Raw genomic sequence first — 15,189 nt, 5'->3', positions numbered from 1 at the left:
GCGCCTGCCGTCCTAGCCACTGCAGACGCGGGGCGCGGGGCATCGGACGCCAGGCCAGCGCGGGCCGCGGAGCCCCCGGCCGCTCACCCCACCAGCCACCAAAACCCTGCAGGGGAGCGGGGCTCAGAGGGCGGAATGGTGCCCTTGAGCACGAAAGCTCGGGACAGGGCCCCGGCCTGAGTTCAGGCCTGCCTCAGACTGCCCAAAACAAATAGAAGAGAAAAGAGGGAGTCAATCAGAACTCATCCTGGCTGGGTGCCTGGTGGACTGCGGCCGGTGCAGTGGATTTTTCAAGAACTTTCCCCAGTTGGGGTATTTGTCCTGTCAAAAATCCTGTTAGCCACTGGTTCAGATCTCCTCCTCCTCCTCCTCCTTTCGTCTCTCCTCCTCCTTCCTTCTCCTCTTCCTCCTTCTACTCCTCCTCCTCCTCCTCCCCCTCCTCCTCCTCTTCCTCCTTCTCTTCCTCCTCCTCCTCCTCTTCCTCCTCCTCCTCCTCCTCCTTCCTCTTCCTCCTCCTCCTCCCCATCCTTCTCCTCCCCCTCCTCCTCCTCCTCCTCTCCTTCTTTATAACATCATCCCTGCTTGGGCTATGAGCGCCCAGCCCCACTTGGCTGCAGGCCCCCCCTTGGCACCTGTGCCTGCCCCGGGGCTTCTCATCAGCCCCCCCTTGGCACCTGTGCCTGCCCGGGCTTCTCATCAGCCCCCCCTTGGCACCTGTGCCTGCCCCGGGGCTTCTCATCAGCCCCCCCTTGGCACCTGTGCCTGCCCCGGGGCTTCTCATCAGCCCCCCCCACCCTTGGCTGCGATCGTTCTTTTCCATCTCCGTTGTTCTGACTTCAGCCGAGTTTTGAACCAGGAGCAGCGGAGCGAGGTGAGGCCCCACAAAGGCGGCCGTGCTGCGCACAGGAAGACAAGCCCCCCCCCCCCCCCGCTGTCTCCCGCAGGCTTTCGGGTTCTGGGTGTGGGTGCTGGTGGCTGCCACGCAGGTGTCGCAGCCGCTGCTGCAAGGCTGGGTGCTGTACGTGTCGCTCAGCTCCTTCCTCATCTCCCTCCTCCTCCTGCTGTCCTACCTGCTCGGAGTCTACAAGCGATTCGAGTCCTGGAGGGTCCTGGTAAGCACCCGAGGAGGGAGCCCCCAGACTGATGTCCTGGGTGTGGAGAGGTGGGGGGTGGGGGGGCGCATGGGGGGGCACTGAGCTCATTTTTCGACACACGGCACAAACCTTATGCAACACAATGCCAGTTACATGGAGCAATTGTGCTTTCGTTTGACGTGACACCATTAGTGTTCTTCACGCCATCGCATCATCTCGTGAACCACGCAGAAAGTAGTTTAGGCTGCTGGGCACTCGGGGCTCATGCCTGTCATCCTAGCTACTCAGGAGGCTGAGATCTGAGGATCGCAGTTCAAAGCCAGCCCGGGCAGGAAAGTCCATGAGATGCTTATCTCCAGTTGACCACCAAAGCAAAAACAAGTCTGGAAATGCAGCTGTGGCTCAAGAGATAGAGAAACAGCCTGGAGCTGAAAGGCTAAGGGACAACACCGAGGCTCTGAGTTCAAGGCCCAGTACACACACACACACACACACACACGCACACAGGACTGGAGTTCCTGACCTGGGTTCAACTCCTACCGTTTAGTCACTGGCTGTAACCTTGAACTGCATTTCCTCAAATTAAGACTTCAATAGGGACAGTTGGCAAGAAAAAGAAGTTTGGCCCAGAGCTTGGCCTGGAGCAAGCGCTCCGTGTCGGGGCCATGCCTCTGGCGGTAGAGCGGCTGCCTGGCGGGACGAGGCCCCGGCCGCCGTGGCCACTGCCTCCCCCAGCCAAAACCACGCAGCCCGCGGAGGGCCGAGCCAAAGCCACGCAGCCCGCGGAGGGCCGAGCCAAAGCCACGCAGCCCGCGGAGGGCCGAGCTGCGCTCGCGGCAGTGCTGGTTACTGCCCCGCTCGCTGTGTATACAGCGAAGGGAACACTTCATTACCAGCCCCAGCGTGCAGGGCGGAGGCTGGGTTTGGGGGCTGTCTCTTCCCCCGTGGAGCGGGGAAAGCACGCGCCCCAGTAACGGGGCTGCTCTGCTCTGGGTCCCCAGGACAGCCTGTACCACGGGGCCCACCCGGCATCCTGTACATGAGCGCCGCCGTCCTGCAGGTGCACGCCACCATCGTGTCCGAGCACGGGGACCTGGAACACTACTACATCAACACGGCGGCCTCGGTGAGCCGGCGGGGGGCGGCCACGGCCACGGCCACGGGACGGGACGCGGGGCGGACACGGGGCAGACACTGGGACAGCCACGGGGCAGACACGGGGCAGACACGGGACAGACACGGGGCAGACACGGGGCAGACACGGGGCAGACACGGGCAGACACGGGACATGGCCATGGGACAGACACGGGGCAGACACGGGGCAGACACGGGGCACGGCCATGGGGACAGACACAGGGACAGCCACGGGGTAGACACGGGACACGGCCATGGGACAGACACGGGGCAGACACGGGGCAGACACTGGGACAGCCACGGGGCAGACACGGGGCAGACACGGGGCAGACACAGGGCAGACACGGGCAGACACGGGGACAGCCACGGGGCAGACACGGGGCAGACATAGGGACAGACACGGGGCGGCCACGGACACGGCCATGGGACAGACATGGGGCAGACACGGGGCAGACACGGGACACGGCCATGGGACAGACACGGGGACAGCCACGGGGCAGACACAGGGACAGACACGGGCAGACACAGGGCAGACACAGGGACAGCCACGGGGCAGACACGGGGACAGCCACGGGGCAGACACGGGGACGGACACGGGGCAGACACGGGGACGGACACGGGGACAGCCACGGGGCAGACACGGGGACAGCCACGGGGCGGACACGGGGAAGACATGGGGCAGACACAGGGACAGGCGCGGGGCAGACACGGGGACAGCCACGGGGCAGACACGGGACAGACACGGGACAGACACAGGGACAACCACGGGGCAGACACGGGGACAGCCACGGGGCAGACACGGGACAGACACGGGACAGACACGGGGACAAACACGGGGCAGACACGGGGACAGCCACGGGCAGACACGGGACAGACACGGGACAGACACAGGGACAACCACGGGGCAGACACGGGACAGACACGGGGCAGACACGGGGACGGACATAGGGACAGACACAGGGACAGACATGGGGACAGACACTGGACGGACACGGGACAGACACAGGGACAGCCACGGGGCAGACGTAGGGACAGGGACAGGCGCGGGGCAGCCTCGGGGTCGCTGGAAGACATTGACTGGGTGAGGAACTCACACAGCCCTGAGTCCTCGTGTTGCATGGGGTGGAGGAGGGGCCGGTGTGTGTGTGTGAGTGTGTAAATGCGTGTCCCAAGGCAAGGCCATCTCTTGCCTCCTGCTGTCCTCACATCCAGCATTTCCGTTAGCCCTCGCCCCCCCTGGCTCCCGTTGCTCGGGACCGACTCGGTTCCAGTGGCGCGGTGACACACCTTCACGGTGACATGGTGACAGACCTTCACGGCGGCGCGGTGGCGGTGGCCGCTCTGGTCCCCGCCTCTGTCCTGCTGTGGAATGGCGCCCTCTGCTGACGGCCAGCGCACAGCAGCAGAGGCGGCCGGGCCGGGCCTGGCCCTGGAGGAAAGCTTCCAGGCAGGGCTCCGGATACACTTGCTCCTTGGGGTCCAGGGCCGCGGCGGGGGTGTCTGCACCCCAGGACCAGCGTGGCCTCCACTGGCTCTGCTCGTCCTCAGATGCCTTTGCAGATGGCCGCACCCCACCGCCCACCCGCCGCGTCCTGGGCCGGCTTTGCCGGCCTTGCCTCCTGCTGTTAAAACGCGAGCCGGGAGGCAGGATGTTCCCTTCTTTCCTTTTCTGCGACTGAAGTCCCACCCTGTAGGCCAGGCCGGACTCCACCTCCCCTGTGCTAAGATGACGGGCATGGACCACCATACCTGGCCAGAGGCAGGGATTTTTCAGGCTCTTCCCACTGTGGAAGCAAGAGTTCTTGGTGGTTGCCTTTGTTCTCCTGGTACTGCGTGTTAACTCTGGGCCTTGTGCTTGCCAGGTAGGCACTCTCCCGCTCTAGCCATGCCCCCCCGCCCTTTGTGCCTTGGGTGGTTTTTCACACTGGATCCCCTTTTCTTTGCCTAGAACAGACTCAGCCTGAAATCCTCCCACCTATGCCCCTCTCGTAGCACAGATCACAGATGTGAATTGCCTCCATTCAGCTGGTTGATAGGGGTCCCACTAACTTTTTCCCCCAACTGTCCTCAGTCTTCAATTCTTCTGATCGCCACCTTCTGAGTAGCAGGAGTTACAGGAGTGAACCACTATACTGGTGCAATAATTATTCTTCATATATAGCAGATGTTTAAATACTTGTTGGTTGAATGGATGGATGGATAGATGGATGGATGAATGGATGGGTGGGCAGGTGCATGGATGAATGGTTGGGTGGATGGGTGGGTGGGTGGATGGATGGGTGAATGGGTGGGTGGGTGGGTGGGTGGATGGGTGGGTGGGTGGGTGGGTGAGTGGATGGATGGATGGATAGATGGGTGGATGGGTCGGTGGGTGGGTGAGTGGGTGAGTGGATGGATGGATGGATGGATGAATAGATGGGTGGGCAGGTGCATGGATAAATGGTTGGGTGAATGGGTGAATGGATGGGTGGGTGGATGGATGAATGGTTGGGTGGATGGGTGATGGATGAATGGTTGGGTGGGTGATGGGTGGGTGATGGATGGATGGTTGGGTGGATGGATGGGTGGATGGGTGGAGGAGTGGCTGAATGGATGATGTTTGGATGGTAGGAAGGATAAAGAATGAAGCCAGCCAGTGTGGGAGGCGTGTTAGGGGTGATGACCTGTGCCCTTTGAGGAGAGAAGAGGCGGTTGTGTGGCTTGCCGTGGTATGGGGGGCAAGGAGCAGGGGAACTGCAGGCTCCTGGCACGGGTAGCTGGGCAACACGAGAACACGGGGTCCGCTGAGCTTGGCGCTTGAGGGGTGCGGCTGAGAAAGCGGGGCGTGGCTGAGCCACAGCTGCCAGGGCGGACGCGGTCGTGCAGGCTGGGCGGGCTGCTCGGGAGAGCCGGCCCTGACCCTGGCGCTGCCGTCTCCTTCCAGTTCTTTGCCTTCATCACCACGCTGCTCTACATCCTCCACGCCTTCAGCATCTACTACCACTGACGCCTGGGTGCAGCCGGCGAGCGCCCCGAAGCAGCCTTCATCCTTGGCCAGCCGCCCGGCCCACGGACCTCCCCTGCGGCAGGGGAGCAGCAGGTCATCTTTCCGGAATGTTCCATGAGATCTGCCGTGACACTTTGCTTTGATGAACGCCAGAGTCCTGCCTTCCTTTCTGCTTCCCCCTGGGGAAGTGACTGTCGCTTGGGCTTTTCTGACCATGAGCCTGGCTCCTCGAGGACTCCAGCCTCCCCCCTGCACGCGCGTGGACCCCAGCTCAACCGGGGCTGGCCGCCCAGGGGCTCTGGGGGGGGGGGCTGAGGGGGAGTCGGGTCTACTTTCCTGTCCTTGCTTTCATTTCTGTAAATGTGGTTTTACCTCCACCGGGCGTGGTGCCCTCCCTCCCCGCGGGCTCTGATGGCTGGAGGGCGTTGTGTGCAATGTCCTGAGCCCCGTGGTGCTGCCCTCCCTCCCCCCTCCCCCCCTCCCCCCTCCCCCCCCCCCCCCCCCCCCCCGCGCTAGGACCCACGGGGAATCCACACACAGCCAACGCCGCGGTGGGCTTTGCAGGGCGATTTCACAAGAAGACACGAGGAAGCTCGAGGGGGAGGGGAGGGCAGGGGAGGGCAGGGGAGGGCAGGGCAGGGGAGCCTGCTGCTATGTGAAAAACTGTGCCCCGCACTGCACCTGCAGCGGGTCGACGACCCAGAACCAGACCCCGCCTGCCGTGACCCCAGACGAGGCCCCCGCGAGGGGGGCTGGGGTCCTCCCGTGGGGCCCCTGCCCTGGGCCCCGCATCCTGGGAGCCCCCGGGTGGCCGAGGGGCGGCCCCGCAGGGCGCCCAGGGAGCTGGCAGGGAAACGCTGCGGCGTGAGGGGCCGGGCTGCCAGAGAGCAGGGCGGGTGCTCCCCCCTCCCTGGCCTGGCCTCCCCCCTCCCCGGCCTGGCCTCACCCCCGCCCCCCCATGTCCCCCCCGCCCCGCCCCCGAGGGCCCCGCCCCGCCCCCGAGGCCCCGCCCCGCCCCCAAGGCCCCTCCCCCGTGGCCCCGCCCCGCCCCCGAGGCTCCGCCCCGAGGCCCCCTCCTCGGGGCCCCGCCCTCCCAGAGGCCCCGCCCCCGAGGCCCCGCCCCTCCCGGCCCCTCCCCGAGGCCCCGCCCCTCCCCGGGGCCCCGCCCCTCCCAGAGGCCCCGCCCCTCCCCGGGCCCCGCCCCGAGGCCCCGCCCCTCCCTGGGCGCGGTGCTGGGCCAGCAGGAGCACAGTCGCCTCCCCCCGCTCCCTCCGCCTCCCCTCCCAGGGGTCTCTCCGGCCCCCCATCCTCTGCAGCAGAGAGCCCCGGCTCCTCGGAGGCCCCCACGGGGGCGCTGGGCCGCGGAGCCCCGGGGGTCGTGGGGACCGGCCTCGGGGAGGACGCAGGGGAAGGCAGGTCACCGCGTCCTCACGGCGGGGGGGGGGGGGGGGCTGAGGCCACACGCGCCGGGCGCTGGGGACCCCGCGAGCTGGGACGCGGGACCCACGAGCCCCCCCCCCCCCCCCCCAGCGCTCTGTACCAAGCAAGCCACCGGCCGCTCCCCGGGACAGCCAGTGACCAGGCTGCGATCTCCAGGAGGGGCGACAGGCATCAAAACCTGAAAGGTGACATTCCAACCTCCAGGACCCGCACTAGGTCTGAAAATACCCCCGCGCGCAGGGCACCGCCCCCCTCCCCTACCCCCCAATCTGACCCTCCCTTTGGGAACACCACGTCCAGACAGTGGGTGTGGAGCGTCCCGCGCGTGCCCTGGTTCAAAGGATGGGCATGCAGAATATGGAAACAACCCAGATGCCCCTCCACAGACGAATGCATCCAAAAAATGTGGCACCTATACACAATGGAATACTACGTAGCGACTAGAAATGATAAAACTATTGGTATTCACAGGACTTGAACAAATAAATGATGTTGAGCGAGACAAGCCTAGAACACATAGAACAAAGGGGTATGGTCTCCTTGATATATGACTGTTAAGGTGAGGGGAAGGGGGAGGCAGTAGAGACCAGGTCTGCGGAACAAAAACTTGTCAAATGGTATTTCCACAGGTTTGGGTCAGCGACCCTACACTATGTAACTAAAACCAAACAACTACTCAACATATAAAGGTCAAAATTAGACCTCTCAGTGATCACAACAGCTATGTGTGTATGATCATATAAGACAAGGATAAGCAGACTCTATTGTTGACGTTATATTTAAAGTTCTAGGTGAATTTCCTTTGGCGTATGCCACGTGGCTACTGTATATGATTTTGGTACACTGGGTATTGTATATAAGCCTACCTGATCTAGGGAAGGGAAAGAAAAACGAGAGTGTAAGCTATCACAAGAAATGTACACACTGCCCTATTATGTAACTGTACCCCTTTTGCACAACACCTTGTCAACAAATTTAATAAAAAATTAAAAAGGATGGCATGGGGGAGGATCACCGATTTCTCATTGGTGAGCAGAGCTCAGACCCCTCCCATTTCTCCACAGTTTGCTGGTCTCAACCGTTAGCTGAAACCCTGCAGAGCACAGGAAACAAAATAAACCTCCAAACCTGTCGAGCACTGTATTGAGAATGCCCCAGTTCCCCCATCACACTCTTTCCCACGTTCCCCTGTGCTCTGGGCTGATCAATGAATTAAATGTCTGGTTCTAGGTCCTGGGTTTGATTCCTAGCAAAGAAAATGTGTGTATGTGTGCGTGTGCATGTGCGTGTGTGTGTGTGAGAGAGAGAGAGAGCGAAAGAGAGAGAGAAAGAAATGGGGGGGATAGAGCACACGTTTGTGGTTTTAAAGTATCTAGGAAGCCAGGTGCCAGTGGCTCACGCCTGTAGTCCTAGCTACTCAGGAGGCTGAGAGCTGAGGATCGTGGTAAGTCCGTGAGACTCTTATCTCCAATTAGCCGCCAGAAAACTGGAAGTGGTGCTGTGGCTCAAGTGATAGAACATTAGCCTTGAGCTGAAGAGCTCAGGGACAGCGCCCAGGCCCAGAGCTCAAGCCACACAACTGACAGGAAAAAAAAAAAGTATCTGTGACACTCACTTCTGACTACTTTACTAACATGATCTACAATTACCAAAGGCAGCTTTGTGCCCAGGCCCCCTTGTAGTTGGGCTCAATTCTGAATTCTGATTACTGAGAGAAGCCGAGGCTCACTGGGCTGGCTTTGAACCTCGATCTTCAGATCTCAGCCTCCTGTGTAGCTAGGATGACAGGCGTGAGCCATTAGTGCCTGGCAGGATACGTTCCTGCAAGAGAAGGAAGAAAGCTCCCGGTTCCCAGGGGGGAATTCCGTGAGAAGGCAAACTTGATCATGAACTTCTGGCCTCCGGAGCTGTGAGCCATAAATGTCTGTGTTTTGGGCCTGGGAAGGTGGCTTGGCGGTCGAGTCCTTGCCTCCCATGCATGAAGCCCTGGGTTCGATTCCTCAGCACCACAGACACAGAAAAAGCCAGAAGTGGCGCTGTGGCTCAAATGGCAGGGTGCTAGCCTTGAGCGGGAAGAAGCCGGGGACGGTGCTCAGGCCCTGAGTCCAAGGCCCAGGACTGGCAAAAAAAACAAACAACTGTGTTTTAAACAACCTACTCTGTAATGTTTTATGACACCCACCTGAGCAGCCTCCAGCAAGAGGGACGTGGAAGGTGTGACTGGGCGCGGTGACAGCCCGTGAGGTGTCATCCTTCCTGCTTGGCAACCCTGGGGTGTCAGGATCCCAGAGGGAGGGGACAGGAAACAGCTCCACGCCGGGAAGACCACGGAGTGCCGTAACTTCCGACCCAAGACCTTTTCTTAGGCTGGCCTCGAACTCGTAATCCTCCTGCCTCCGCCTCCCATGTGGGGGCGGTGCCCGTGAGCCCCCCCAGCCTCGCAGATGGGAGGCTTCCGGGGAGCTGAGTCCAGGCCGCAGCCGGCGCGGGGCTCCGTGCAGGTGTCCGAGGTGTCCACGAGGTGGCGCTGGGCTCGCTGGGAAGCCGCGGGCCGCAGGGCAGCTCGGGCTCTGAGAGGTGGGCAGCGCGGGGGGCGGGGGGGTCCCCCAGCCTGGGGTTGGAAGGTGTCCTCAGAGCGGGCTCCCCTTCCGCAGTAGGCGGTACGGAGGCGCCCCCTGACCTCAAGCACCGTGGGGAGACGGGCCAGGGACAGACGGCATCCTGACATGCAGGTTGCGTCCAAGCTGAGCTTGCAGAGACCCCCCTCTCCCTCCCTCCTCCCCAGGTTCTGGGGGACGCCCGCGCCCAGGTCTTGGGGGTGAGCTGGAAGGCTTGCGCGGCCAGAGGCTCCCATCTCAGGGGTGTGGCTTGCAAGCCCCCCCCCCCCAACGAGGGGACTCGGGAAACTGCCCCCTGGAGGTAAAGGGGACAGAGCCCAAGGGCCCGAGTCCTTCTGGAGCGCTTCTGTCCACTGAGTTCCTGAAGAACGGAAGCCACCGCGCCCCTCACGTCTAGGCCAGTGAACAGCTCCGTCCTGCTTCTCGAAAGGCGAGCAGGCGCGGCCCCCCCAGCCACCATCCTGAGAGCCACCGCCTGGAGGGCGGGAGCTGTCCGTCCCGCCCCCCCCCTCTCCGCCCTCTCCCCGCTGCCCAGCACTGTCTTCAAGTTGCTGGTTTGTGTGTGTGTGTGTGTGTGTGTGTGTGTGTGTATTCGCGTCCACGCGCGCACACACCAGCACGAGGGCTTGAACTCAGGGCCCGGGGGCTGTGTCCCGCTAGGCTCTCCTGCTCAAGGCCAGCCCCCCCCCCCCGCCCCGCCACGTCGGGCTTCTGGGTGGTCACCGGGGCTTCGGGGCTCATAGACCTCGCAGCTCAGCCGGCTTGTGGGGCGCCCTGCGTGCACCCGCGTGGACACGCGTGGAGACGCGGCGTGTCCCCGGGGCCCGGGCCCTGGTCAGAGGCCGCAGGAGCGGCTGCCCCGCGCAGCGTGCGTGTGTGGGGAGCGTGTGGGAGGCACCGACGGGCCGCGGGCCTCGGGCCTCCGCGTCCGCCCCGGGGGGGGGGGGGGGCTTGGCGAGGCGCAGGGGTGAGGCAGGACGGGAGTGCCGGGAGTGGCCGCTGCTTCCTTGCCATTTCCCACGGCTCGTTCTGCTCTGTTTGCCAGTCCCGGGGCTTGAACTCGGGGCCCGACATGCTGGGTTGACTTTTTTCACTCAAGGCTGGTGCTCTACCACTTGAACCACAGTTCCGCCCCCTTGCCTTTCCCGGGACTTGAACGCGGGGCATGGGTGCTAGCGTGAGCTTTTATGTTCATCTGCCCGTGAGCCGCGGCTCCGCTGGTGGAGCTGGGAGTCTCACGCGCTCTCCTGCCAGGGCTGGCTTTGAACGCGAGTCTCCGAGAATCGCAGGCGCGAGCCGCTAGCCCCTGGCTGGCTTCCGTTCTTCGCGTGGCACCCTAGCCGGGCGGCCCTGCGGGCAGCTGTGTGTTGCCCTCCTTGGGCACACTCCAGCTCGCTCCTCCTCCCCTCGAGCCCTCGACGCCCGTGGGGGGATCTCCGTGGCCTCGTCCTCAGGGGCCTGGGAGCCCGTGCTGCCGTCCGCGTGCCCCCCCCCCCCCCCCGCCCGGCAGCTGCTCCCCCGGAGGCGGCCGGGACCGGGCTGCGTCTCGCAGCTGCCGCGCGTCTTTGTGCTGTGTTCGCCATCAAAGGAAGCTTTCACCTTCCTGGAACAATCGGTGTCGTGGGGGGGAGGGGGTGGCGGCGATCACGGCGACACCACCGCTCCGGGTGGCTGACGGACCCCGGCGCACAGGGCCGGGCGTGGGACGGGACTCCCGAGGTGAACGCCCTCCGCCAGACACCCCGGGATCCCCCCGAGTTCCCGTAGGGAGGAGCCGTTTTGTGCAGCGTGTTCAGAGGTTGTGGGGGGCACTCTGGCTGTTTGAGGTCCGGGGTTCTTTCTTAGTATTCCAAGTACAAGTAGGAGGGCTTGAACTCGGGGCCTGGGCAGTGTCCTCAGCGTTTTAGCTAAGGCTCCACTTCCAGGTTTTGGCGGTTAATTGGACTTCCTCGTGGACCTCCCTGCCTGTGAACCACAGTCCTCAGGTCTTAGCCTTTGAGTAGCTGGGATTCTAGGCGGGGGCCACGGGCACTTGACTCGGCCTGGTTTCTGTATCATGAAGTCATCCCTGCCACGGGCACCTGCTAAGGGACACCTAATTTGTTAATCTGCAAATAACCCGCGAAGGAGGGATGACGATCACCACTGTCCATTTAAACAAGGAAACTGAGGCACACACCGGTGTAGAGCCACTCGTTGGAAATCGCACAGCGAGTGAACCGCAGAAGCGAGGTTTGCGGTCAAGTCTCCAGCTCACTCTGCACCCTGGGTGCTCTCCAATCGTGATGTATTTACCGCACACCAGGACTGGGGCGATGGCTGTGAGAACCACAGAGGCACAGGCCGCTATCTGGAAAGAAGACCTCGAGGGTTGTAACAGTGCCACGGGCCAAGGTAGCCCCTTGAGCCCACAGAGCCCGAGGCGTGGCCCCCGCACTCAGAGCCCCAGGCGTGGCCCCCCCAGAGGCCGCGGGGCGCCAGGGTTAGAGGAGGACCTCCTGTGTGAGCCTCTCTGACGTGGCGGCCCGGTCGCTCCCCAGGCGGGACGGCTGGCCGCACAGGCGGGCCGGGCTGGGGAGAGGCCGGCCTCCTCCCCGGGGCTGGGGCCGCCATTTGCCCTCCGGGGTGGGGTCGTGCCCCGCCCGCCCCTGGGGAGTGCCCCTCCTGGGAGTTTCCCTGTGGTTCAGGCGGGGCGGTGGCGACACCCTCCCTGTCCTCCAAGACTTGCCCGCTGAGTCACAGACCGAGACGGGGGGGGGGGGGGGGGGGGGGAGGGTGCAGAGCCTTTTCCTCCTCACCCTGAGGCTCCGCAGCTGGGAAAATCATTCACGCGCGTGACAGCAGCCAGTGTGCCAGCCACGCTCCTGAGTCTCTGGCCCAGTCCGGGCTGGGACCATCTCCTTTCTTTCTTTCTTTCTTTTTGTTGTTGTTGTAGTGGGGTCTTGAACTCGGGGCCTGGGCGCTGTCCCTGAGCTCTCCTTGCTCAAGGCTAGCACGCTACCATTTTGAACCGCAGCTCCACTTCCAGTTTTTTGAGTGGCAGATAAGAGTCTCACAGGAACTTTTCTGCCCAGGCTGGCTTTGAACCGCGATCTTCAGCTCTCAGCCTCCTGGGTAGCTGGGCAGCACAGGCGTCCATCTCCCAATCTGTTAGGACTGTGTTCAAAGTTCTTGGCCCCAGCCAGGTGTCCCAGGTACTAAAGGAGCCTTGGCACTTGCTGGACTCTACTCTGTTCCCCGAGTGGAACTCACACAGGTCCCGACCCCGACCCTGCCAGTGCGCTTGGGGAATTCGTTTGAGGCTGGATGAACGTGTCGCTGCAGGAAAGCCGGCGCCCGGGAGCTCGCACAGACACACATAGTTGCTTTGATCCGGAAGAGCGATGATGGTCACGGTCTTCTGTTTTCTCTAGGTGTGCGTGTGGTTTATGCCAGTGAAGGCAGGAACGCTAGGAGGCACAGCTCCAGTGGGGCCACTGCCACAGGCACTTGGGGGGAGGGGGAGGCCAGCGGCTCCTTCCCCTCCCCCCAGGGTCAAGTGTCTTCCCTGTTGGGGCCCCCGGGGGTCACGAGGGGATCAGTCCCCCCAGGGGGCCTCTGCTCCAGGATGCTCTTCTGGGATGCACCTGCTAACTTCCATGGAGCTAGGGCGGCATGCTGTGTGGGAAAGGCCGTCGGAGGGGCGTTGCGGGGGAAACCGCCAGCGCAGGTGCCCCGTGCGGAGAGGGCCTGCCTGGCCCCGAACCGGCCGGGACCGCGTTCTCAGGACCCACTGGCCCGGCCTTCTCCACGTGTGGCTTCACGTGCCCTGAGGTTTCGGTCAAGTTGGACCAAAATTCTGGTGCAGCTTGCTGGACAGGTAGTGAGGAACGGACAGCGGTGTGGCCCGGCCCTGCCCAGGGTCAGAAACAGAGCCCAGGGCAGGCAGGAGACAAGGCGGCCACCCTCAGGGACGGAGCAGCCCGGAGAGACTCAGCTCCGGCCACGCCCGCCACCCTGGGGCTTCCGCCCTTCTCCCGGAGCCAGCCTGCCCTCGTTCTCCTCCTTCCCGAAAGGCTGCTCTGCCTCCAGGGCCTCGGCGCCATTCCTCCACCCCGGCAGCCTTCCTCTCCTCTCCGCTCCTCCGCATCCACACACCCTCCACGGTGCCCCCGGCCTCCTCCCCCGGCCTCCTTCCCCGGCCTCCTCCCCCGGCCTCCCGAGCGCGGCCTGGGCCTCCTCCCCCGGCCTCCCGCGGCGCGGAGCCTCCGGCCGCTTCTCTCCCGGCCACCACGAGACCCAGCCCCGGGCACCTGTCCGTCTGAGCACAATGTCCTTCCGGGGGACACTCCGGGGACGCGGCGGCTGTCTTCCCCCCGCGTTCTCCACCCTTCGCCCCTGCCCTTCCTGTACCCCCACAACGCCAGCCCCTGCTCTGCGCCCCGAGAGTCCGCAGGGCCGGGTGACGGTTTCAGACAGTGACAAAGTGCCTCCGGGAGGGAGGGGCGTGTGTGGCGTCAACTGGAGGGACACTGGGGATGTGTGGGCAGAGTGCCTTCAGCTGAGCTGGGGGGTGCGGGGGTCCCCCCCCAAGGCAGCTGTGCCCCCATTCAGCCAACCCCCCAGCAGGGGTCCTCAGCGGCTCGCGCCACCCAGGGAAACCCGGGGTGTGCACAGAGCACGCGGGTGCTTGGCAATGGCCCATCCCAGCGCGGTCTTCACCCACTGCCTAGAGCTTCGGAGGCCCACATCATTGGGGTGCAAGGCTGAGGTCTCCCACTCGGCGGCGGCGTGGCCCTTCTGAGCCTGCTGCTGCTTCACTGGCTTCAAAACCAGAGTTCCCTGAACACATCCCTCCCCTCCCAAGTTGCTTCCTCCCAACGCACGCGCAAGCTGGGAGTGACATCCCACCCCCCCCCCCATGCAGACGCCATGGAATCCCAAGCTCCCACGTCCCGCTTTAGAGGAACCTGCCCTAGCCCACCTCATCAGCTGATGACGGCTGCAGACCAACACCTGACCTTAGACTCACTGTATTGCTAGGCTAACTGAGAAGACTGTAGAGCTATTGTCTGAGGCCATAATTTCCCATCCTGCTGGAACCCAAGTGTGGCCTGCACTTCTTACCCATACGAGCCATTCCCTCCACTTCCTCCCCAGTGCTGTGCTCCCACAAGATGGGGCCTGTGGCCTCGGAAGGCCCATTACCAAGCCTGGGTGCTGGGCCTTGGTTGGTTGCCAAGAATAGACTGGGAGGGAGAGGAAGGAGCGGGCAGGTGGAGTCTGCTTAGAAGGGTGGATATCAGGCAAGAGACTGCAAACGAGGTGAAAGGTCACCGGAATAGGGCTGAGCCCCCGACGTGACCAGGCTCCCTTCCTAACCCTCCGCGGAGACTTTGCCACCATGCACCTTCCCCAAGACAGGCAGGAGCTTCCCAGCCTCACAGGGGCGTGCTGGGAGCCAGAACTGCTCCCAAGGCACAGGCTACCAGTGCAAAGTACTTAGCAACAGAGGCTTGGAATAAGTAGTGAAGCACCAAAAAAAGCAAGACACAACAAAAACCGCAAGGCCAGGCAAAGATGTTAGTGAGTTGACAGTGCCTTGATGTTTTGTTTTGTTGTGCAAGTATTGAGGCTTGAACTCGGGGCCTGCGCCTTCCCGCCCCGCGGAGGCCGCGCCGTGGCGCCCGGGGACGGGGACGGGGACGCGGCGCGGGGAGGGCGGGCGGCCCGACCCCCGCGGGCCCCATCGGCCCGGCTGGACCGCGCTCCGCGAGGGAGCCCGGACGCCGTCAGCCCCGAGCCCCGGGGGGGGGGGGGCGCCCCGCGGCCGGCCGGGCTGGGCTCCGGGGGCGGGGCGGGGCCGGGGCGGGGCGGGGCGGGGCCGGGGCGGGGCGGGGGCTCCCCGGCTCTTAACCCGCACCCCGGGGCGCCGCGG

General features: G+C 63.7%; 1 protein-coding gene across 1 annotated transcript in view; it reads left to right on the top strand.

Moving 5' to 3' along the window:
* Positions 1 to 5,426, top strand: part of Mall (mal, T cell differentiation protein like) — a 20,665-nt gene extending 15,239 nt beyond the window's left edge. Inside the window, exon 4 of the mRNA XM_048352342.1 lies at positions 5,152 to 5,426. Coding sequence (XP_048208299.1) covers positions 5,152 to 5,214 — 63 coding nt within the window. The 3' untranslated portion in view covers positions 5,215 to 5,426. The remainder of the gene's footprint in view (positions 1 to 5,151) is intronic.
* The last annotated feature ends 9,763 nt before the right edge of the window (positions 5,427 to 15,189 follow it).

The sequence above is a fragment of the Perognathus longimembris genome, chromosome 8 (assembly GCF_023159225.1).
Source record: "Perognathus longimembris pacificus isolate PPM17 chromosome 8, ASM2315922v1, whole genome shotgun sequence".
NCBI lineage: Eukaryota > Metazoa > Chordata > Mammalia > Rodentia > Heteromyidae > Perognathus > Perognathus longimembris.
Note: the sequence above shows the minus strand (reverse complement) of the source record. Positions and strands in the feature narration are given on the sequence as shown.